This window comes from Zeus faber (genome assembly GCF_960531495.2).
Source record: "Zeus faber genome assembly, chromosome: 10".
NCBI lineage: Eukaryota > Metazoa > Chordata > Actinopteri > Zeiformes > Zeidae > Zeus > Zeus faber.
The window spans coordinates 22389273-22411582 of NC_137199.1; the positions used below are offsets into that span (position 1 = coordinate 22389273).

The window sequence follows — 22310 nt, forward strand, 5'->3', positions numbered from 1 at the left end:
TGTGTGTCTGTGTGTGTCTGTGTGTGTCTGTGCCCGTGTCCTTATGTGACTCCACATAGAGGTGTGCACCAAAAACAATCCGCCCGTTCTCATTAAGATGAAAGCAACAGCTCATTCCCGCCTTTGTCAAACGGATTTGAGAAGAAAAGGAGTGAAGACGGAGGAGGGGAAAGTTGAGAGGCGGAGGACCAAAGCAGGAGCCGGTCTAACGGAGACGAAAGAAGAGGAAGTTCTGACGGGGTGGGGGCGGAGGCAGCAGAGAGAGAGTGGGATTTTAATCGTTTTTAAGTTGTCTCTCAACTCCACAACCTGGGAGTCTTAAGAGTCTGTGGCCTTTGAAACACTAAAGTTGCGGAATGAGAGATAAAACTCCTCACCTCAGCAGGATCAAAAAAGATCTACTTCACACCGTTTGTGTGGCTTTGTGTGCGTGTGCGTCTGCGTGCGCGTGTGTGCGGGAGTGTCCGTGCGTGTGTGTCTGTGTGTGTGTGTGTGTGTGTGTGTGTGTGTGTGTGTGTGTGTTTGTTTGTGCGTTTTCATGTCAGTCAATCACTGTCTCTCCTATTGACACCAGTGTTGGTGTGGATGGATGAATGCCGTGCTTGTTTGATTTATCCATAGTGCTTTGAGACAAAAAGTCTCATTTCCCTGTCACCATCAGCGCTGTTATTGCAATCTGACACACAAACAAACATTAAGACTGACACACACACACACACACACAAACACACACACACACACACGCATGCACACGCGCACACACACTGAAAGACAGAGGCACGCACACACCCACACAGATAGACACACGTTCGTTGGGGAATAACAGTTTATGATCTCCCCGGTTCCCCTATCTGAAAGTAGGGCAGCTTTGACTGCAGCATCAGCCCGAGATGAAAGAGTTGTCAGGCCTCAGCTTGGCGCAAAGCACACTTCACTAGCAACAGACACTCAGTCTCAGCCTATCTCCGCTCGCCTGTTGTTCTTTTCAGCTCTGCATGATGTTGCTTGCATTTATAAAAAGAAAGCAAAATAATAATAATAATAATAATGATAATTATAATTATAATAGTAATACAGAAAACCTCTACATGCCACGTCTCTTACCCTCTGCACGTTTTCCCCTCGACTGCAGACCATGGGAGCATGGTTGACAAAGCAGGTACCGTATCTTGACTCTGTGGTTTGTCCTCTAGCTCTGTGATGGTAGAAGCTGTAGCTGCTGTGTGTGTGGGTTTTTCTTGGCCTGGCTTGGCTCTCTAGAACCTGTGGTGCTATCTGTCCGTAGACTAGGGGGGTCCTCCAGTCTCAATGGCCGCTCCCCTCCTCGCACGGTGCGCTGTGGTTACCCACGGTGCACTGCACGGGGGGGGGGGGGCTCGTCTTTGAGCCTAGATGTTGTGGGGTGCTGTAGAACCGGGTGTGATACCACCAGTGCAAAGCGGGTGGTAATGTGCATGGGCGTGTGCGTGTGTGTGTGTGTGTCTGCCTGGTAATCTAAATATCACTGACTCGAAACCCATACTACGCATAACACATACAGTAACTCGGCTCAGGTATTCTGAGCGTGTGGTTTTTTTTTTTGTGCGTCAACACACTTGCTCCACGCAATGAAAAAAAGCTGAAGCTGTAGATGGAAAAAAAAAAACAAAGTAATTGCAAAATTTCATAGGCCACTGATCCAAGCCTTTAATGTTTTCTCACAAACAGGGCTGTTTAGTGTGTGTTTACATGTGGGTATTTGTGGCAACAGTTGGGCACAGTCGAGTGGCTAACAAATTAATCTGTGTGCCTTAATGTGTGGGCGTGTGTGCGCGTGCGTGCGTCGGACAGCCTGCGACTATTTGTTCTCGGCGGGAACCTCGACGGCCGCGGCAAAAAGAAAAACGAAAACGGGGAGAGAACAAAAAGATAACGGCAAACGAGGAAAAGGGAAAACAGCGGTTCTGTCAGGTCACGCCATGATAAAAAAAAAAAAAAACAACAACAACAAAAAAAACAACAACCCACATTCACAGCCAGAGGTTAAAACATCGACAACGACGATGACGGCGAGAGACGGGGGGTGAGGTTGCGGGGGGGGGGGTGTCTTAATAGTCGCCCCCCGTCCCCTCCCACAGCGGAGCGGATCGCCGACAGCTCAGCTCCCCAGAAGCACCGTCCATGCTGTCCTCTAACCCTCCAAACCGAATGCAGTAGCTCTCATTGTTTTATGAAGAGCTGGCTCGGGGAGGAGGAGGGGGAGGAGGAGGAGGAGGGAGGCGGAGGCGGAGGGCGGGGGTAAATCATAGAAGTAGAGCCGGAGAAAAAAAAAGATGGGGGTGGGGGGGGGGGGATTGGGGGTGGGGGTGCTGGCGGGTTGAAGAAGCAGCAGACGGAGAGGGGGGGGGGGGAGAGATCTAGTCAAAGGGCACGTAGAACGAAATCATCACTTTTTTTACGGTCGTCTCTTTCACAATAAAGGGAGGGAGTCGGCGCGGGAGGTTTTTATGTACGGCGGGGCCTTATCAGCTCCATCCGCGAGCGCCCCGCTCAGATTCATGGCTCCGACCTTTCCTTCGTGACCTTTAGAAGCAGACCGCGCCAGATACAGGGGGGTGAATGGCTGAACTTTTTTTTTTTTTTTTTTTTTTTTTTTTTCGCAAAATCTTTACTTTCTATCGCTGATGTACTTAATTCTTGGCGGGTTCACTCTTTCTCTCTCTCTCTCTCTCTCTCTCTCTCTCTGTCTCAGACTCTCTATCTAACACGGGCACACACACACGCCCGCGCGCGCGCACACACACACACGCGGAACCCGCGCACCACAAGCTACGCTGTGTGTGGTGACCCATAACCCAAGGCAATTTCTCCTCCTTTTTAAGGGGATTTCATCAGAGCCCAACTACATTAGTTGGGAGGGTGGACTTAATAGTTTCTGAAATCCCACTTTATTCTTGTTAGTATGAGGGGGAATCGACTGGGCCCCAGCATTAAAGAGAGAGGAGCCTATACTTTTGGCCTGTCCGGGCAGGCCGATCAATGCCCACTATGGATTGTCCTGTCCAAGCGCTTCATAAGTGTTTGGCTGCTTTAAATGGCAACTCCATTTAACAGGCAATCGCTGCTAACTGCCTCTGTTCCCGGCTCGATAGTTGGGGACAATCTATTCCAGTCTCCCTGTTAATACAACGTCGGGAGCTGTCCCTTGATGCAGAAAATGGTATTAATTAAAGATAAAAAACCTTGATTTGATTCCTCTTGTTGAGCCTGAGAACCTGGTTAACTCCCACCCCCGCCCCCCGCCCCCCACCTTCCTTGCATTTCGCCGGCCGAAATGAGACCGCATTCCATCTCTCAGAGGGTCCTTTGTTGTCTTTGCCGTCACCCCGCGGTTGAAGCATATGATAAAATGGCAATCGGGGTGGAATGCCTGTTAATTCAGCCCACCGCCGCGGACGAGATTGCGCTATTTGTATTCATCACGCCGGGGCTTTTTTTTTTTTTTTTTTTTTATTGATGTGGCGATTTGTTAGAGGGCACCAGCCTCCGGTCCAACTTGAGTGAAAATATGTTCATTAATCCACTGAGCAGGTCTCAATGAAAAGCATTTCATATTCATAATATCTGAGTGGGTTGTTTTGTCCTTCACACTCTATGTGGGCACGCTGCCACTGAAAGAGAAATGTCAGGACAGCTCAACAGGGTCTTTCTATCGGGGCTTCTATGTGGCTGTGAGTGTGCGTGTGTGTGTGTGTGTGTGTGTGTGTGTGTGTGTGCGTGTGTGCGTGCGTGCGTGCGTGCGTGCGTGCGTGCGTGCGTGCGTGCGTGCGTGCGTGCGTGCGTGCGTGCGTGCACCCGTCCGTGCGTGCATGTGTGTGTGTGCGTGCGCACGTGCACATATGCGTAGACTTTTTTTTTTTTTCCGCGTTTCCTCGTACGCCGGCTGTTTTTATCCATCATGCTCGCCTTGTTCCTCCGTGTGCCATTGGTAGGATTGAGATTGTCGCATCTCGCTCCCTCCTATATGGAAGAGGAAATCATTGTGACAAGTTTGTTTTTGGCTGTCTGCGCCGCCGGGGGGAAAAACACTGTCATTGTCTGTCACCGCGGCGTTTCCCTCTCCCTGACAGATTAGTGTGGCAAACACACTCCCAGATTAGAGGGCGCTGGGAGAGTGCAATTTATAACGGCGCGAGAGGAAAGTTTGTGGCAAGAGAGCGGATGCAAGGTTATTTTGGACAACGGTTTGAAACAATTTCAGCCGAGGCGGAGCTTACGGTCAGTAATTAACACGACTCTAAATTGACTTTTTTTTTTTCGGCCCCCGAAACATTCTCGCAGCGGCCGTTTCCGAAGATCGTTTAGCGGATTCCTTCATGCAGATTTAAAATGCAGCGGATGCCTTGGGTCGGACCTGCTCCTGCATTACTTGCAGGAGACGGAGCTGGCTTCAGGGCTTTAGATATTCAGTAGAGCTTTATGCATAAGCCGGAGCCAAGGGTTATGAGTTTCTAAACTGCTACCCCACGTACACACACCCACACACACACACACACACACACACACACACACACACACACACACAGCACGGTGTCAAACATAATGTCATTCTCTCATGAGACAGCATTACTCTTATGCCATCAGAATCCCATTACCTCCACTGAATCATAAGTGAGAGAGAGATGGGCTCAGAGAGAGGGGGGGCGGGGGATGATTGCACGCTGCTTTATCAAGTAAGAGAATACCGGGAAATCCATACAGACCTCTCTCCGCAAATAAACTTGTGTTACCAGCCCGGCACAGTGCTATATAGACACAGAGATTGGAAAGCACACGTGGAAATTGACCCGCAGAATTGAATTGATTCTGAAAAAAGTCAATACCTACAGTATGTAACCATGTGGTTAATAAATTGAGTAAAAACACTCGCAGTGAGTGTATGTGGGTGTGGTGTGTGTGTGTGTCTGTGTTTGTCTGTGTGTATTTGGGTTTGTCATCTATCTATATATATATATATATATATAGATATAATGATATATAGATATATAGATGTATGGTCATCACTGACGGCGCAAGGCTCAAGCAATCCAGCATCACTCTGTATTCCTCCCTTTATCCCCCCCTTCCCTCCCACCCTTTCCCCGTGCTCTCTTCCTCCCCTCCTATGCCTCCCCCCTTCCTTTCTTCTCAGACGGGTGTCCTAACCTGTGTAATGGGAATGGCCAGTGCACCATGGGACAGCAGAGCTGGCACTGCGAATGTCAGACGGGCTGGAGGGGCCCCGGATGCAGCGTCGCCATGGAGACCTCCTGTGCCGACAACAAGGACAACGAAGGAGGTGAAGGGCAACAGGGATTAAAAAGAGCAGGCTCCTACAATGGAAGGAGGGAAGGAAGGAAGGAGGGAAGGAAGGAAGGAAGGAAGGAGGGAAGGAAGGAGGGAAGGAAGGAAGGAGGGAAGGAAGGAAGGAAGGAGGGGGAAAAAATTAGGTTTCCTATTTCTGTAACTGCTGATGTACTTAATTCTTACTCTCTCTCCTTCTTATCTCTCACTCTCTCTCTCTCCCTCTCTCTCGCTCTCTCTCTCTCTCTCTCTCTCCCTCTCTCCCTCCAGATGGACTGACCGACTGCATGGACCCAGACTGCTGCATCCAGAGCCCCTGTCAGAACAGCCCTCTGTGCCGGGGGTCCCGGGACCCCTTGCTGGTCATCCAGCAGGGCCCGCTGGCCCAGCCCCGGGTGCGGTCCTTCTACGACCGCGTCAAGATGCTGGTGGGGCGGGACAGCACGCACGTCATCCCCGGAGAAAACCCCTTCAACTCCAGGTAGCGGGGAGGGGCCGAATCCTACCCGCGGCTCCGCCCGGCCTCTCGCTTGGACATGGTTTGTCGGCTCGATGGAAGTCGGCCGGATCGGGGGAGGCGCTGATTATTCGAAATTAATTGACGGCGCGGGGGCCGCGGCAGTGAATGAAAGGACGCAGCTGAATGAGTGAAAGAGGGAGAAATGAATAAACCCCGGTTGATGGACGGCTGAAAAGATCCGCCTCGATGGAATGACTGACTCTCTTTTGTCTCGTTCTCCCGCTCTCGCTCCATCCACCCCCCCCCCCCTTTCCCCGTGCATCTCTCCCCCTTCAGTTTGGCGTCGCTCATCCGGGGACAGGTGCTGACCACAGACGGGACCCCGTTGGTCGGGGTGAACGTGTCCTTCGTCAACTACCCGCACTACGGCTACACGCTGACGCGGCAGGACGGAACGTACGTCCGCCCTCCGCCAACTGCTCCGGGAACTCGATAATTATTTGGAGTGTGCGGGGGGGGGGGGGGGGGGATTAGGCAGAAGGCACTTGTGGTTTTAGCGAAGCAGCCAGTGTGAAAAGCGAGCGGCGGCGGCAGGATGAAAAGGCGACGAGTGAAAATCAAGTTGAGACGAGTGGACAGACGTGCGTTTAATCCTCCCACGGAGAGAGTGCAAGGACGATCTGCCCGATATATTACGAACCAATGGCGGTTGTAAAAGATGTGCAGCATTACCAGCAGAAGAGCACGGTTCTCTTCTAAAGAAGAACAGAAAGAAGACGTAGCGGAGGGAAAGGGGAAGATTTCCGACTCAATATGCACTTTAGTTATATGTTATTGAGATGATTTGTGCGCGCGACCGAGGAAAGTACTTTGATTTCTTTCAGTCGGAAATGTTGAAATATACAGTGACCTTCTTAATTTCATGAAAGAGTCATACTATTTAAATATACCCCAGTGCGGGCGGTTGTTAGATATTCTCCATGCTTTGGACCTATGCTGGGGAGGGGAGGGGACATTTGAGTGGGTCACCCTCTAATTTTAATTGAATACCCGTGACACAGTGGCGTGATTCCGTGCCATCACGACGTCAGTAGATTTTTATTTCAGCGAACGTCTTTTATTTTTTATTTTTTTACCCCTCTCCATTCCAAATGGCCGAGCCACTTAGTGAAAGTACACATCCACCGTACACGCAGAGCATAAATTCACTCTTCCCCCCGCGGCCATATTCCTTTCACACAACCTTCCATCTTCCCCCGTAATCCCCTCCAGGTTCGACCTGATTGCCAACGGCGGCGCGTCGTTGACCCTGCGGTTCGAGCGCGCCCCCTTCCTGAGCCAGGAGCGCACGGTGTGGCTGCCCTGGAGCCAGTTTTACGCCATGGACACCCTGGTGCTGAAGACGGAGGAGAACACCATCCCCGGCTGCGACCTGAGCGGCTTCATCAGGCCCGACCCCCTGGTGGTGGCCTCCCCTCTGTCCTCGTTCTTCAGCTCCAAGCCCGGGGAGAAACCCATTATTCCAGAGACGCAGGTGCGCCATCGCTCACCCTTGGCAGCCGCCTTATCTCCTCCCTGACTTTCATCCGTTTGTGCCCACTCTCGCCGACCGCCTGCTTGTCCGCTATTGTGTTTCGAATTTCCGCCGTCTGTCCTTCGCGTGTCCCTTTGTTCCTTTCCCAGAACCGTGACCCCCCCCCCCCCTACCCCCTCCGCCTCCACATCGCTGTTTCCGTCTCTAATCCCCTCACTAATCCTCGTCTCTTTTCACCGCCTCACTCTGTCTTCCAGGTGCTGCACGAGCAGATCGGGGTGCCAGGCACCAGCCTTAAGCTGTGCTACCTGAGTTCCCGGACGCAGGGCTACCGCTCCCTGCTCAAGGTGACCATGACCCCAGCCGTGGTGTCCATGGGCCTGCTCAAAGTCCACCTGATGGTCGCCGTGGAAGGGCACCTCTTCCAGAAGTGGTTCCACGCCTCCCCCAACCTGGCCTACACCTATATCTGGGACAAGACCGACGCATACGGCCAAAGGGTCTACGGGCTTTCGGAGGCCGTGGGTGAGCAGAGAGGAGGCTGTGTGCGAGCAATAGAGAGAAAACAAATGTCTATTTTTTTTCCCTTCAGTTCTGCACTTACTCACTGGATTATAAATAAACTTTACCAGCAAGGGAGCTCTGACCGTGACAGAGGGAGGCGGCGTTGGTTGAGGTGTCTTGAACATGAAATGATATACCAATTTCCCCACCTCAATGTATTGCCACAGTTAAATGCTTTTTATTCCGTCCGCCTATTTTTTTATCAAGGCTGAACATGCTTCAGCCAGTCAGCTGTAACGGCAGTGAAGGGTTATTAGCCGTCAGGGCGAGTTTGTGGTTAGCTGGCGCGGCAGCACGTAGGAACCATGGGACCGTGGTCCTATTACATTCCACCGCCACAGCGGCTCACAACCGCTGATGGCCGCACGCCGCCATCAGGCTGGAGGCGCGATCGACATCTGGAGCTCCACCCGGGAACGGGCCAATTTACCTCCAATCGCATCGGAACAGATAATGGACATGCAGAATACAGTATATCTCGGTTATATTTCATCGAACGCGGGCACAGATGTAGGCACAGCGCGTAGCCGTCCTCGGCGGTGCTGAACAGGTGTTCTTTCTGATGTGGTAGATGGGGTGCTAGCATGCTTCTTCTTTTAATGGGATCTCTCATCGTAACCGGCATCAGAGTGCAATACGCACACTTGAAGGACTTGTCTGGAGCTTCTCAGTTCATTCAAAGCCAAACATTAAAATTAGGTTTTTTTTATTTGATTTTAAATTTTTTAACTTAAATTAAACAAAATATATTTTTAACAATCCTTATTTTCAACTCCATTTTGAGAGAGGTGAAATGCAATTAAAACCTTGCCTAAACTCCTGGCCTTCGCGTCTATGTTTATGCCAATCAACGGGAATGTGTCAACACAGTTGCATGATGGGGAAGTAATGGTTCCCCAGGCAGAGATTGTTGCCGTGACAACCAGTTTGGCCTGCAGAGTTGGAGGCCTGTCGAGCAAAATGTTTTTAATTGATTTAGCGACACGTGATGGTGTTAGTTGGGTGTTAATGTGGGTTTGAGTATAGGTGCTAACTACCTGCTCTGCATATCATGCACGAATCCCGATTTATATGAACTTTTACTCGTTATGAAACTCTTCATATGAATATGGCCCCCCTGAGATTCCGAGATTACATTTCTATTAAACTGCTTAGATACTTGGCATTTTACCCGTTCGCCTCCGGCCTTCCTCCGCCCCAACACCGATCGAACTCCTCATCCTCCGCCGTGTCTGCCCACAGTGTCCGTGGGCTACGAGTACGAGTCCTGTGCCAGCCTCATTCTGTGGGAGAAGAGGACGGCAACCCTGCAGGGCTTCGAGCTGGACCCCACCAATCTGGGAGGGTGGTCGCTGGACAAGCACCATGTGCTCAACACGCGCAGCGGTACGTGCGCGCACACGCCGTCGCCCACGCTTGGGCCAAATTCGCCGGGCTCAAGGATCCTGCACATGCGCTCACGCCTCTGTGCGCTAATAAGATAATCATTTTTGATGCATTGTCCACTGCGCCATTATCTAAAATGGTTTTGATGTGGAGATGTCCGCCCGCTGTGCCAATCAATGTGCTAATGGAACGGACGCACAGCGTCTATTTCTCAGCGGAGCGGTACACACAAGCAAATGGCTTTCACCGCGCTTTCCTTTACACATAATAGTTAAAAAGCACGCGTTCATGCAAGTTCACGCATACATGAAATATTTCACCTTCAGCCGGCAAGATCCTTCACTAACTAGCTAATGACACCGTTGTGCCCGCTCATCTGTATTCCCCCGTCCATCTCCCGTCCACCCAGGCATTCTTCATAAGGGCAGCGGGGAGAACATCTTTGTGACGCAGCAGCCCCCGGTAATCACCAGCACGATGGGGAACGGGCGGAGGCGCAGCATCTCGTGCCCCAGCTGCAACGGCCTGGCGGACGGCAACAAGCTCCTGGCGCCCGTCGCCCTGGCAACAGGCATCGACGGGAGCCTCTACGTCGGGGACCTCAACTTTGTGCGCAGGGTCTACCCCTCGATGAACACCACCGGCATCCTGGAACTAAGGTGCGGTGAAGGGCGGTGGACCGGGTGGATGGGAAGAGGGGAACGGGAACGAGAGCGAGTGGAGAGAAGAGGGGGACATTTTATGGGCAACAAAACCGGCCGCTATTAAGGATTTGTAATTATCTGAGGATGAGACACCAAAATAGATCGGAATAAAACTAAAAATTGGGTAATTGGAAGTGAGTTCCAAACTATAAAAAGGAGGGAAAAAAAACGAGGAGGGAACAGATTGAGTTTACTACAGAAAGCAGATTGGGATTTTAATTTTGCTGTGCAAACGCCGCTAGAAAAACTGAGTGGGTTGGGTAATTACGGCGGCCGCGACAGGCAGAGGAACGCAGCCGAACACAAAAACGCGTGGCAACAAAAGAATTGAAATGCGCGACATAATCCAAACCTGCCGCATAAAACCCGGCGCGCCGCAAAACAAATGTGCACGGCCAGAATAGAAAAAAAATAAAAATAAAGCACAACAATGGAGAGGTTCTCTGTTCTCAACCAGAACAGCAGTTTAGCCGATCGCTGCCGACGTTCTAACATTTTGAATTTGCTGTTTCCATTGCCTGTCTTGGCCACCATAGAGCACCGCGGGGAGCAAGGGGGAGATGGAGATAACGATAGAGAGAGCGGGAGAGAGAGAGAGAGAGTTCTCACCATTTTTCTTCAGCCATTTTTTTTTTTTTTTTTTTACTCACATTTAAATGCCGTTCTTCACACCACAGCTAGCTCCCTGCACGCTGTTTGAATTAACATTTGTTGTGTTGTGCTTTTATCTCAATTCCACTCTCGAAGGAACAAAGATTTCCGGCACAGGTAATACTTAGTCTGTCTAAAAATAAAAAATAAAAAATTGCATTTCCTGGCAACAATAGCACTGTTTTCCGTGGGAGTCATTCTTCATAATAATGATCTTTATCTGTTTTTATCTGGTTTTTTTAATCTTCCACAGTAACAACCCCACCCACAAGTACTTCCTGGCCGTGGATCCTGTGTCCGGCGCGCTCTTTATCTCGGACACCAACTCGCGGCGCATCTACCGCGTCCGCTCTCTGACGGGCAGCCGCCTGCTCTCGGACAACGCCGAGGTGGTGGCCGGCACCGGGGAGCAGTGCCTGCCCTTCGACGAGCGCTGCGGAGACGGGGGCAAAGCCACCGAGGCCACGCTGATGAGCCCCAAAGGTCAGCCATGTTCTAACCTTAGCCCTAAAAAACACTTCCTCACTGAGCGACCTACCTGTTTAACGACCGCTCGGACCCACGACCAGATCTGCGACCAGTCTGTATGGTACAATACCGCGGCGTCTCAGGGTCAAGCATCTCATCGCGCATCACCCTTTATATACTATATACACTATATACTATATACACTATATACACTATATATACTATATACACTATATATACTTTATATACAATATAGACTTTATACTATATACACTATATACTATATACACTGTATATACACTATATACATCTCATCTCATCACCGTTCGCAGTTTGTCAGTATTCACTACAGTAACGTTCTCAATGGCCACGCCCCCTTACCGTCAAATAACAAGGGTCCTCGCTTATCGACCAATTCACTCAATGACCTGGTCCTAGGAACGAAGCTCGGGCGTTAAGTGAGGAGTACCTGTATCGCCGACCTTTCGCACGGACGGTAATCTACCGAGTGTTTTTTTTTTTTTTTTTTTTATTCTCTTCTCTATCATTTGTCTCTATCTGGAGACTTAACTAAAGCAGGGCAGAAAAGGAAGGAGGTTACAAACCCGATTAAAGTTAAACTTATTAATGGAAGGATTTTTGTGGTTCACTGGAGCTCGGAGAAAGGAGACGAACATTGTGACACCAAACTGTCAAGGATGTCACACTGTCACATTTCCCGCCACTGACGGATACGTGCGTCTGGTGTGTGTGTGTGTGTGTGTGTGTGTGTGTGTGTGTGTGCGTGTGCGTGTGCGCGTATGCATGCGTGCGCGTGTGTGTGTATGCGTAATTCTGTCAGTGCGTGGGCGAGTGCGGCCATTAATGCAAGAGCGAGAGCGAGGGGCAAAAGACATCGTAAGGAGCTACTAATTCCCTCTCACCTGTGAAACATAGCCGACCGGCAATTGGCCATGTTTTCGCTTCCCTTCTTTCTCCCTCTCTCGCCCGTGTTTTTTTTTTTTTTTCTCTCTCTCTCCCCTTCCCAGATTCTATTTACACCTCGTTTTCTCTGTTATGCTCTCACCTCAATTCCGCTCCTCTCTCCCGGTGTCTCCGAGCTATTTCGGGGCACGGCTGCCGAGAACAAATGCGCCCGGCGGAGCGCTCGCTGCCTGCTCGACTGACAGGGCTGACACCGCACCCACCGCTGCTAAAGGGAGGAGGGCGGGAGAGACGCGGGAGGGAGAGGAGAGAGACAAACAAACAAACAGACCAAAAAATACAGACAGAGAGAGAGAGAGAGAGAGACAGAGAGAGACAGGGGGAAATCAGAGACATAAAGAGAGGAGGGCAAGGCGGAGGAGGGATCGCTCCCTCCTCGTTGGGAGTCAGTCCGCAGGCTTTGCGGACTGTTTTGTGGGGATGGTAGCTCAGGCGGTAGAGCTGGTCGTCTAGTAATCTAAAGCTTGCTGGTTCGATTCCAGGCTCCTCCTGCTAGCATGCTGTAGTGTCCTTGAGCAAGACACTTAACCCCTAATTGCTCCTGATGGCTGCGTCCGTCGGTGTTTGAATAATTCTAAGTCGCTTTGGATAAAAGCGTCTGGTAAATGTAAAATGTTTGCGGGGGGGAAGGAAGAATCTTCTCGCCGTCGACTGCTTTGTTCGGGGAGCGGCATCAGTTCAACTCTGCATCACAACGATCCGTGAAACGAAGCGTTCTCCTGCAGTTCAACGCCCGTTCAATCCCTCTTGTTTCCGAGCCCTGTCGGCGTGCTCGCCATCGGTGCCGTCGCCGGAGCCGCATTTTCACACAAACAACGGTAGCGTTTCTGGGGTTCTACCCCCGCGAGTTATTGGGGTTAATCCCGGTGCCCTCTCTCTCCCTCCCTCCCTCCCTCTCTCTCTCTCGCTCTCTCTCCTGTGTCGTCAGGTATCGCGGTGGATAAGAACGGGCTGATGTACTTCGTGGACGCCACCATGATCCGTAAGGTGGACCAGAACGGCATCATCTCCACGCTGCTGGGGGCCAACGATCTGACGGCCGTGCGCCCGCTCAGCTGTGATGCCAGCATGGACGTCAGCCAGGTACTGCGGCGGTGGGGGAGGGGGGCGGAGGGTGGGGGAGGGAGGGAGGAAAGGCATTGAAAGCTGGGGGGCGGGTGGGGGCGGGGGTGATAGATGACGATCTAGCCACCCTGATGAGGAGCTCAGCCGAGGTGCCAGCGTGGAACCCGGCCAGGTAGGAGGGTAGTGAGTGATTGCTTCGGGGAGGGGATTTAAGAGGCTGAAGCCATAGACGAATGAATAGATCAAGGGAGTGAGCGCCGCTGTCACTTTGGGGAAAAATGAAGTACGGACCTGTCTAAACCCTGGCAACCTCTCGCCGGTCCTCCCTCCTCTCGGTGGCTTGACATCGGCCGCTTCTGCCCACTAGGTGCGCCTGGAGTGGCCGACCGACTTGGCCGTGAACCCCATGGACAACTCCCTGTACGTGTTGGAGAACAACGTGATCCTGCGCATCACTGAGAACCACCAGGTCTGTACCGCGAGGCCTGGAACTGCAAATCCCCCCGGGGAGGGAACGGTTTCATATATATATATATATATATATCGGGTTTTTTCGGCTCCAATTAGTTTATCTTCCACCAATTTAGAAAGAATAGGCTGGAATTTTCACAGTCTAGTGTTTTCATAGGGAACGCTCTCGCCTTAAAAGTTGTAGGGTCTACTGGGATGGCAACTTTGATGCTTAATTAGTTGCAGAAGTATTCCAGTGTGACAAAAACTCGCCAGGCGATCAAAGGTTATTCTGGTCAAGCCGCTGCAATAGAGCTACCATTGCTACGATTTCCACGAACAGTATCTCACGCGATCCGCAGGTGAGCATCATCGCAGGCCGCCCCATGCACTGTCAGGTCCCGGGCATCGACTACAGCCTCAGTAAACTGGCCATCCACGCCGCTCTGGAGAGCGCCACGGCCATCGCTCTGTCCCACACCGGCATCCTCTACATCACCGAGACCGACGAGAAAAAGATCAACCGCGTCAGACAGGTATGAGGCCGATTACTGTGTTCATCAAATTTTCCATTTTTCTCACCGGGGCTCAGGTCCTAAAATGGATGTCGTTTCCTCAGGTGAGCACCAACGGGGAGATCTCCCTCCTGGCCGGCACCACGTCAGACTGCGACTGCAAGAACGACGTCAACTGCAACTGCTTCTACGGCGATGACGGCTACGCCCCCGACGCCGGCTTGAACTCCCCGGCATCCCTGGCCGTCTCCCCCGACGGAACCCTCTTCATCGCCGACCTCAACAACATCCGCATCCGAGCGGTCCGGGCCAATCGTCCGGGCCCGGCCGTGTCGGGGATCGGGTTGAGCGGTTCCGGGGTGGGGCAATATGAGGTGGCGTCGCCACGGGAACAGGAGCTGTACGTCTTCAACCAGGAGGGGCTCCACATCCAGACGGTGAGCCTGGTGACCGGGGAACCGCTTTACAACTTCACCTACGGCCCCGACGGCGAGCTGGCTACCCTGGTGGACAACTGCAACAATACGGTGCGAGTGAGAAGAGACGGCTTGGGCCAGGGCGGCGGAGCCGGCCTGCTCAGACTGGTGCTGCTGCCGGAGAACGAGGTGGTGACCCTCGGCCTGGATCCGACCGGCGGACTGAGGAGCGTCTTGGCCCTGGGACAGGAGGTGGCTCTGCTGGGCTACAGTGGCAACACGGGCCTCTTGGCGACCAAAGCCGACGAGACTGGATGGACGACGTTCTACCAGTGAGTGCAATGGTGGCGGAGAACTCTTGTGTTTTGCCTTTCAGCGTGTGTGCCTTTAATTACTTGTCCTATCTGCACCATTCAAGTCATCTGACTTGACTATTCGCCTCTTCACACGTTAACCCGTCTTGTGGCACGGCATTCCCAGCAATTTACACAGCGCACTGCTGCCCTCCAGTGTTACTTCTGGGAATTACACCTAAAAGCAGTAGCTCACAAGAAAGGAGGAATTTTCTTTTCCTAGCTCGCAGAAATTCCTCGACCTATTTTTCAACATGCGCGTCTTTGTGTCGTACTCTCCTCGCCAACCTGTGCATCTCTGAATCCACAGGTACGACAGCGAGGGTCGTCTCACCAACGTGACTTACCCCACGGGCATGGTGACCAGTCTGCACCGCGAGATTGAGCGCTCCATCAACATCGACATCGAGAGCTCCAGCCGAGACGACGACGTCACCGTCATCACAAACCTGTCCTCCGTGGAGGCCTCGTACACCGTGGTGCAAGGTAGAGACACACGCTTTGACGCCTGTATTACACATTAAGTATTAAGCAGACGGAAGGAACTCGCGCTATTTCAATGTGTGCTTCTGCAAACACACACTGCTGCTGAGACAAACTAAGATATTTGGAAATAATCGATAAATTGTGTTTATTCAAGTTTTTACACTTCTGCATTATGTTTTTGGTTACCTTTATTTAATGGGGTCCTGTGATTTTTTTTTTTTTCCAAGAGCCAAAGTGGTAAGTTTCATGAAAACGAAAAAGAATATCCCATTAAAACAGACAGGATACAGACAGCAGGTACAATAATCCTGTTCATGAAAAAAAAACAATTGCACCCTTCAGTATCACCGTCTTCTAATGTGGCTTTGAGCTCGCCGAAGGAGACACCTACACGGTATGGTTATTCCACGACCAGGGTGGAGGCACTCGCAAAGCGTACACTTCGGGTGAATTTAATACCCCCGCCGTCTTGAGGTAAATATGCAAAGGGTCTCCTGACCAATTGATAGCATAATCATTTCTCACTTTTTCCCACCCCACTCTAGTTTCCCCTCTCGCCCCGATTCGAAACGACTAATACGTCGAAATATATGAGTGGCTCTTCGCCGTTTGAATACCATTACAGCTAAATTCATTAACTCATGTAAATGAACGCTCCATATCTCCCCTGTGTGCTCCCTCTCCCCGATCCCTGTTTTACACACGCACGCGCGCGCACACACACGCACGCACGCACACACACACACACACACACACCTAAGTACACACGCGCGCAAACACATATATTCATCGCCCTCACCCGGTTCCCAGGCTCCCTCAGCTTATTCAGTATGTTTAGAGAACAGGGAAAGACCGAGAATAATTGCCTCTCCTTAGTCCCCCACTGACCGCCACGAGTGGCGTGACAGAGGTATGAATCCCGGCCGTTAGAAGTCTGGAAGGCCTTGGAGAATAGGAATAAGTGCTGTGCGTATTTGCCCGAAACAGTTGAGTAGCTGGTGAAAAAATAAAAAAGATGAAAAAAAAAAAAAAAAAAAAAAAAAGTTACTCAGAGAGCTTTTAAGGTTTCCACGGCGCTGTGTGTGTGTGTGTGTGTTTCGAAGCAGTTCTCTGCTGAGTTGGTTGCTGATCGGTCTCTCTCTCTCTCTCTCTCTCTCTCTCTCCCTCCCTCTCCCTCTCTCTCTCTTCATTAACTACTGCGCAGCGAATCCCCCTTGCCCTCGAGCGGCTATACTTCCTCTTTCTCTTATCTCTCTCTCTCTCTCTCTCTCTCTCTCCCTCTCTCTCTCTCTCTCTCTCTCTCGTGCTCTTTCCCCCTCTCTCTTTCTCCATTACAGAGATTGTTCAGATAGAGGGAGCAGGGAAGATTTATCTAACGGCCGCTGTTGCCGAGTCAATGGAAAAAAAAGCTTCTCTTGTCTGTTTGAGGCGGTGTTAAAAATCTGCCTGCAGCTTTATTACAAATTGGCCATATGGATTACTGTCATTTACGGGCGGGGGAGGGGGGGGGGGCCTTCAACGGCAGACACCATCTGATCCTCTCACCTTTTGTAAAGGAAATAAAAGGCACCTCCTCCGCATCTGTCAGGCGTTCCTGGGGCCAATTTTTTTTTTTTTTTTTTTTTTTTTATCTTATCTACAATCATGTCATTGAGATCAAGCTGCCTGTTGGCACACACCAGACAAAGCAATTTACCGACCGGATTTCTCTTTTAAGGTTTTTCGGCGGTGTGAGTCGTTTCCTTTAGTTTCCCCCTCGTGCTTCCTCTCCGGAATATCTGGAGGTTTCTAAAAAAGACAGAAATGGGATTTGTCAGCTCCCTGCCGCCCCAGAGCCATTCCCTGCCATTATCTGACTCTAAAGGATTTGAGCCCCTGGGCTTATGGCTGGAGAGCTTCTTTGTATCTTACGCGTTTGCTAACACTATATTGAATTACGGTTTATATTTTAAATATTTATGACGCGAGTGATGAGACGATAAGTGCCTCACGTCCGTCGCTCTAATTTCCTTTATCATTTCGTAATGCCTTTGCGCCGCAGGGTTGGCAATGGCGGCGGTTCCTCGTTTGAACCTGCGTTTATATTGTTGTACAGACCAGGTGAGGAACAGCTACCAGCTGTGTAACAACGGGACCCTGAGGGTGATGTACGCCAACGGGATGGGCATCAGCTTCCACACCGAGCCCCACATCCTGGCCGGCTCCGTCAGCCCCACCATCGGCCGCCGGAACATCACCCTCCCCACCGACAACGGCCTCAACTCCATCGAGTGGCGGCTGCGCAAGGAGCAAACCAAGGGAAAGGTCACCGTGTTTGGCAGGAAGCTGAGGGTGAGCTGACTTGTTTTCCCGCCTGTCGCCGCGATGCCGGAGCTTTTTGTACTTGCATCTGTTGACACCTACTAAAGCTTATGTCTCTCCACTTAATAGCCGTTTGGTAATCGTTTTACGTCGTCCTTCCCTTCAGGCGCACGGACGCAACCTGCTCTCCATTGACTTTGACCGCAACACTCGCACGGAGAAGATCTACGACGACCACCGCAAGTTCACGCTGCGCATCATGTACGACGCCCAGGGCCGCCCGGCCATGTGGCTGCCGAGCAGCAGCCTGGCCGTGGTCAACGTGTCCTACTCCAGCACCGGCCAGCTTGTGGGGCTGCAGAGGGGCAGCATGAGCGAGCGCACCGAGTTCGACGCGCAAGGGCGCGTCGTGTCCCGCTCCTTCGTGGACGGCAAGGTGTGGAGCTACAGCTACCTGGACAAAGTAAGTTCGGCCTCGGCCGTTAAACTCATCATCATGGGATCACTCCCTCACTCTCTCCCGGGGCCGGGAGAGAGTGAGGGAGTGCATTAATTTGGAGCGGTGAATTGAGCTGATATGATATATCAGTTTTATGATAATGAGGGTTTAAATTAATAAGGTGAGAAAAAAAAGTGTTTCTCCGTCCCATTTCACGGAAGGGAAGTCATCCATTTCCATATATAATACAAAAGGACCGGTTGGTAATGATAATATGAATTTAATATGCTTTTTTTTTTTTCTTCCTTCTCCTATTTCCCTTCCTGCCTTCCAGTCCATGGTGCTGCTCCTGCAGAGCCAGAAGCAGTACATCTTTGAGTTTGACAGCTCGGGTCGTGTCACGGCCGTCACCATGCCGAGCGTGGCCCGCCACACCATGTTCACACATGTCTCGGTGGGCTACATCCGCAACACCTACAACCCCCCGGAGAGCAACGCCTCCATCATACACGACTTCAGCGAGGACGGAAGGCCGCAGGCCACGCACTTCCTGGGCACCGGCCGCCGCGTCCTCTACAAGTACGGCAAACTGGCCAAGCTGGCGGAGATCGTGTACGACAGCACCGCCGTGACTTTCGGCTACGACGAGACCACCGGCGTGCTGAAGATGGTGAACCTGCAGAGCGGCAGCTTCTCCTGCACCATTCGGTACCGGAAGATGGGTCCGCTCATCGACAAGCAGATCTACCGCTTCAGCGAGGAGGGGATGGTCAACGCCAGGTTCGACTACACGTACCACGACAACAGCTTCCGCATCGCCAGCATGAAGCCGGTCATCAGCGAGACGCCACTCCCCGTTGACCTGTACCGCTACGACGAAATCTCTGGCAAGGTGCGGGAATCTATTGCACGGGTTCATGTATTAACTTGTATGTAACGTAATGAAACCCTCAACCTTGCATTACCAAGTCTATTTAGATTTCCCCGTGCGTCCATAGCAACAGCCCTGAAAGGGGAGCCTGAAATCTCTATTTTGAGCAATTGCCAATCAGCTGCTCCACGGCAACATGCTAATACAGAACGGGCAAAGATGTAAAAGCTGAAACAAAATCATCTCCCTGACCTCCGTTCCTCTTGCAGGTGGAGCACTTTGGGAAGTTTGGAGTCATTTACTACGACATCAATCAGATTATCACCACAGCCGTCATGACGCTGAGCAAGCACTTTGACACCCACGGCCGCATCAAAGAGGTCCAGTATGAGATCTTCCGTTCGCTCATGTACTGGATGACGGTGCAGTACGACAGCATGGGGCGGGTGGTGAAGAGAGAGCTGAAGATTGGGCCGTATGCCAACACCACCCAATACCGCTACGAGTACGATGGGGACGGACAGCTCAGCGGAGTCAAGGTGGGTGTGCCGTTTGCACGGGGCGGTCGGCGGTGTTACCTTTCTGGCGAATCCGTTCTACATGTTTTCCACAGTATATTGCTGATTGGCTCCGTTTGTCATCTCAACACAGGTGAACGACCGGTCCATCTGGCGCTACAACTACGACCTGAACGGCAACCTCCACCTCCTGAACCCCGGGAACGGCGCCCGCATCACGCCGCTCCGCTACGACCTGCGCGACCGCATCACCCGCCTGGGGGACGTCCAGTACCGCCTGGACGAGGACGGCTTCCTCAGTCAGCGCGGCGCCGACGTCTTCGAGTACAACTCCAAGGGCCAGCTGCTCCGGGCCTACAACCGGGGGCCGGGCGGCTGGAGCGTCCAGTACCACTACGACGGCCTGGGCCGCAGGGTGTCCACCAGGAACAGCCTGGGCCAGCACCTTCAGTTCTTCTACGCCAATCTCAACCACCCCGCCAGGGTCACACACATCTTCAACCACTCGAGCTCCGACATCTCCTCCCTCTACTATGACTTACAGGTGGGCGCGGACAGGGGACAGGGGTCGGGCGAAAGCATCGGATGGAAGAAAAAAAAAAAATTCTGTATGCAAGTACAGTATGCTTTGAATAAGTGTTAAAACCAACTACGTAAACTCTCTCTGTCTCTCGTGGATCAGGGCCATCTTTTTGCCATGGAGGTGAGCAGCGGAGAGGAGTACTACATAGCTTCAGACAACACGGGGACACCCTTGGCCGTCTTCAGCAGTAACGGACAGATGATCAAACAGGTAACCGGCACGGGTCACACTCCCGAAGCTCGTTTTGTATTTCGGGATGAGTGGAATTAAATATTTTTTCGCGGCTTCCCCTCAGCTGGGCGAGTCGGCTCCGAGCCTTCTTGTAAAATAAGCGTCCGTGCAACACGGTCAATACCGAGCTCCGGGGGCCCATGTTCTTCGGCTTGAACCGTTCCCGCGCTAATCGATGGGGAAGCAAAATCGAAATCCTCCCCGAAAAAAATTCATATTCTCATATTCTATTCTATTTTCCGCCTTCCGCGTTACCAGGTGCAGTACACGGCCTACGGGGAGGTTTACCTGGACTCCAACCCGGAGTTCCAGCTGGTGGTGGGCTTCCACGGCGGCCTCTACGACCACCTGACCAAGCTGGTCCACTTCACTCAGCGGGACTACGACGTGCTGGCCGGGCGCTGGACCTCGCCCGATTACGGCATGTGGCACAAGATCGGCAAAGACCCCGCCCCCTTCAACCTGTACATGTTCAAGAACAACAATCCCCTCAGCGACATGCTGGACGTCAAGAACTACGTCACAGGTAGGTTGGAGAAAGGAGGGCGATGCCAGTGTGTTTCACCGTCCACTGCGCGAGACACTACGTCTGCTGCTCTCAGCGTGGTTCATCGGTTTCTTTCCCGGTACGAGCGGAAAATATGATGTCATACTTTGAAAGACGTTTCGTTCTTTGTCCCTCACTTCCGTCTCCTCCGCTGCTCTAGACGTGAAGAGCTGGCTGGTGATGTTCGGCTTCCAGCTTAGTAACATAATCCCGGGGTTCCCTCGTCACTCCCTCTACTTTGTCGAGCCACCGTATGAACTGCAGGCCACGCAGCACTGTGAGAACGGACAGGTATGTTTCACAGTCCTGTGCACGGTTCCCCTCATAATAACGCGGTTCCATGTGGATCCCAGACGCCCGGCTGTTCATTCTGGTAGATGTTCATGCGACGTACTTTGTGTTCATCACGGCCCAGGCTAAATGTGTTTAATGCCGCCATTCTTAACACATGCCGGTCTTTTCATGGAGAGCGATTTTGTAACTTTTCCAACCTTCTCGTGCAGCTTATCACCGGTGTGCAGCAGGCGGCGGAGCGCCACAACCAAGCCTTCATGGCCCTGGAGGGTCGTCTACTTAACAAAGAGCGCCGGGGGCGCAAGGCCAAGCCGGGCCACTGGTTCGGCACCAGCACGCCCATCATAGGCCGCGGAGTGATGCTGGCGCTGAAGGAGGGCCGCGTGGTGGCCGGCGTGTCCGCCATGGCCAGCGACGACAGCCGCAAAGTGGCTCTAGTGCTCAACGGCGCCCTCTACCTGGACGGCACGCATTACACCCAGGACGGGAAGGACTGCCACTTCTTCGTGAAGGTGGGCTCGGCCGACAGCGACCTGCTGGCCCTCGGGCTCACCAACGGGCGCAAGGCGCTGGAGAGCGGCATCAACGTGACGGTCAGCAGCCGGTCGAGGAGAGGGGCGACCGTGGAGTTTGCGGTGCCGTCATTAGCCCTGAGCGTTCGCTACGAGCTGGCCCTGGACGTGGTGGACGAGGAGAAGGTAAGACTGTTGGACCTGGCCAGGCAGAGGGCGCTGGCCGGGGCCTGGGCCAGGGAACAGCAGAGGGTCAGAGACGGGAAGGAGGGCAGTCGCCTGTGGACAGAGGGGGAGAGACAGCAACTGCTGACGACAGGCAGGGTGCAGGGCTACGACGGCTACTACGTGCTGCCTGTGGAGCAGTACCCAGAACTGGCCGACAGCAGCAACAACATCCAGTTCCTCAGACAGAACGAGATGGGCAAGAGGTAACAGCCTCCCCCGGACTCCTCCACGAAAGGGCAGAACCTCTCTCCCGTCACTTTTTTTCCTTGATCTTTTCCACCCAGCCTTCTTCATCCTTACTCCACTCGAATCCTGCGGAGAATTTAGCCAACTCATGGAACGCTGCAGGGACTTTTGAAAAGAAGAACTGATCAGAAAAAAAAAAGAAAAAAAAAATCTTATTGTTAATTTTACTGCCACCGGCAAAA

At 52.2% G+C, this 22310-nt stretch overlaps 1 protein-coding gene across 1 annotated transcript in view; it reads left to right on the forward strand.

Moving 5' to 3' along the window:
• Positions 1–22089, forward strand: part of tenm2a (teneurin transmembrane protein 2a) — a gene marked incomplete at both ends in the record, with an annotated part of 167439 nt that extends 145350 nt beyond the window's left edge. Inside the window, 23 exons of the mRNA XM_080008600.1 lie at positions 5171–5317; positions 5593–5803; positions 6119–6238; positions 7055–7316; positions 7574–7841; positions 9123–9266; positions 9676–9925; positions 10718–10738; positions 10875–11104; positions 13002–13156; positions 13506–13607; positions 13951–14124; positions 14208–14851; positions 15183–15358; positions 17454–17689; positions 17826–18122; positions 18433–18990; positions 19239–19508; positions 19621–20031; positions 20170–20280; positions 20560–20827; positions 21009–21139; positions 21352–22089. Of these exons, the coding sequence (XP_079864726.1) occupies positions 5171–5317; positions 5593–5803; positions 6119–6238; positions 7055–7316; positions 7574–7841; positions 9123–9266; positions 9676–9925; positions 10718–10738; positions 10875–11104; positions 13002–13156; positions 13506–13607; positions 13951–14124; positions 14208–14851; positions 15183–15358; positions 17454–17689; positions 17826–18122; positions 18433–18990; positions 19239–19508; positions 19621–20031; positions 20170–20280; positions 20560–20827; positions 21009–21139; positions 21352–22089 (5924 nt within the window). The remainder of the gene's footprint in view (positions 1–5170; positions 5318–5592; positions 5804–6118; positions 6239–7054; positions 7317–7573; positions 7842–9122; positions 9267–9675; positions 9926–10717; positions 10739–10874; positions 11105–13001; positions 13157–13505; positions 13608–13950; positions 14125–14207; positions 14852–15182; positions 15359–17453; positions 17690–17825; positions 18123–18432; positions 18991–19238; positions 19509–19620; positions 20032–20169; positions 20281–20559; positions 20828–21008; positions 21140–21351) is intronic.
• Positions 22090–22310: the final 221 nt, after the last annotated feature.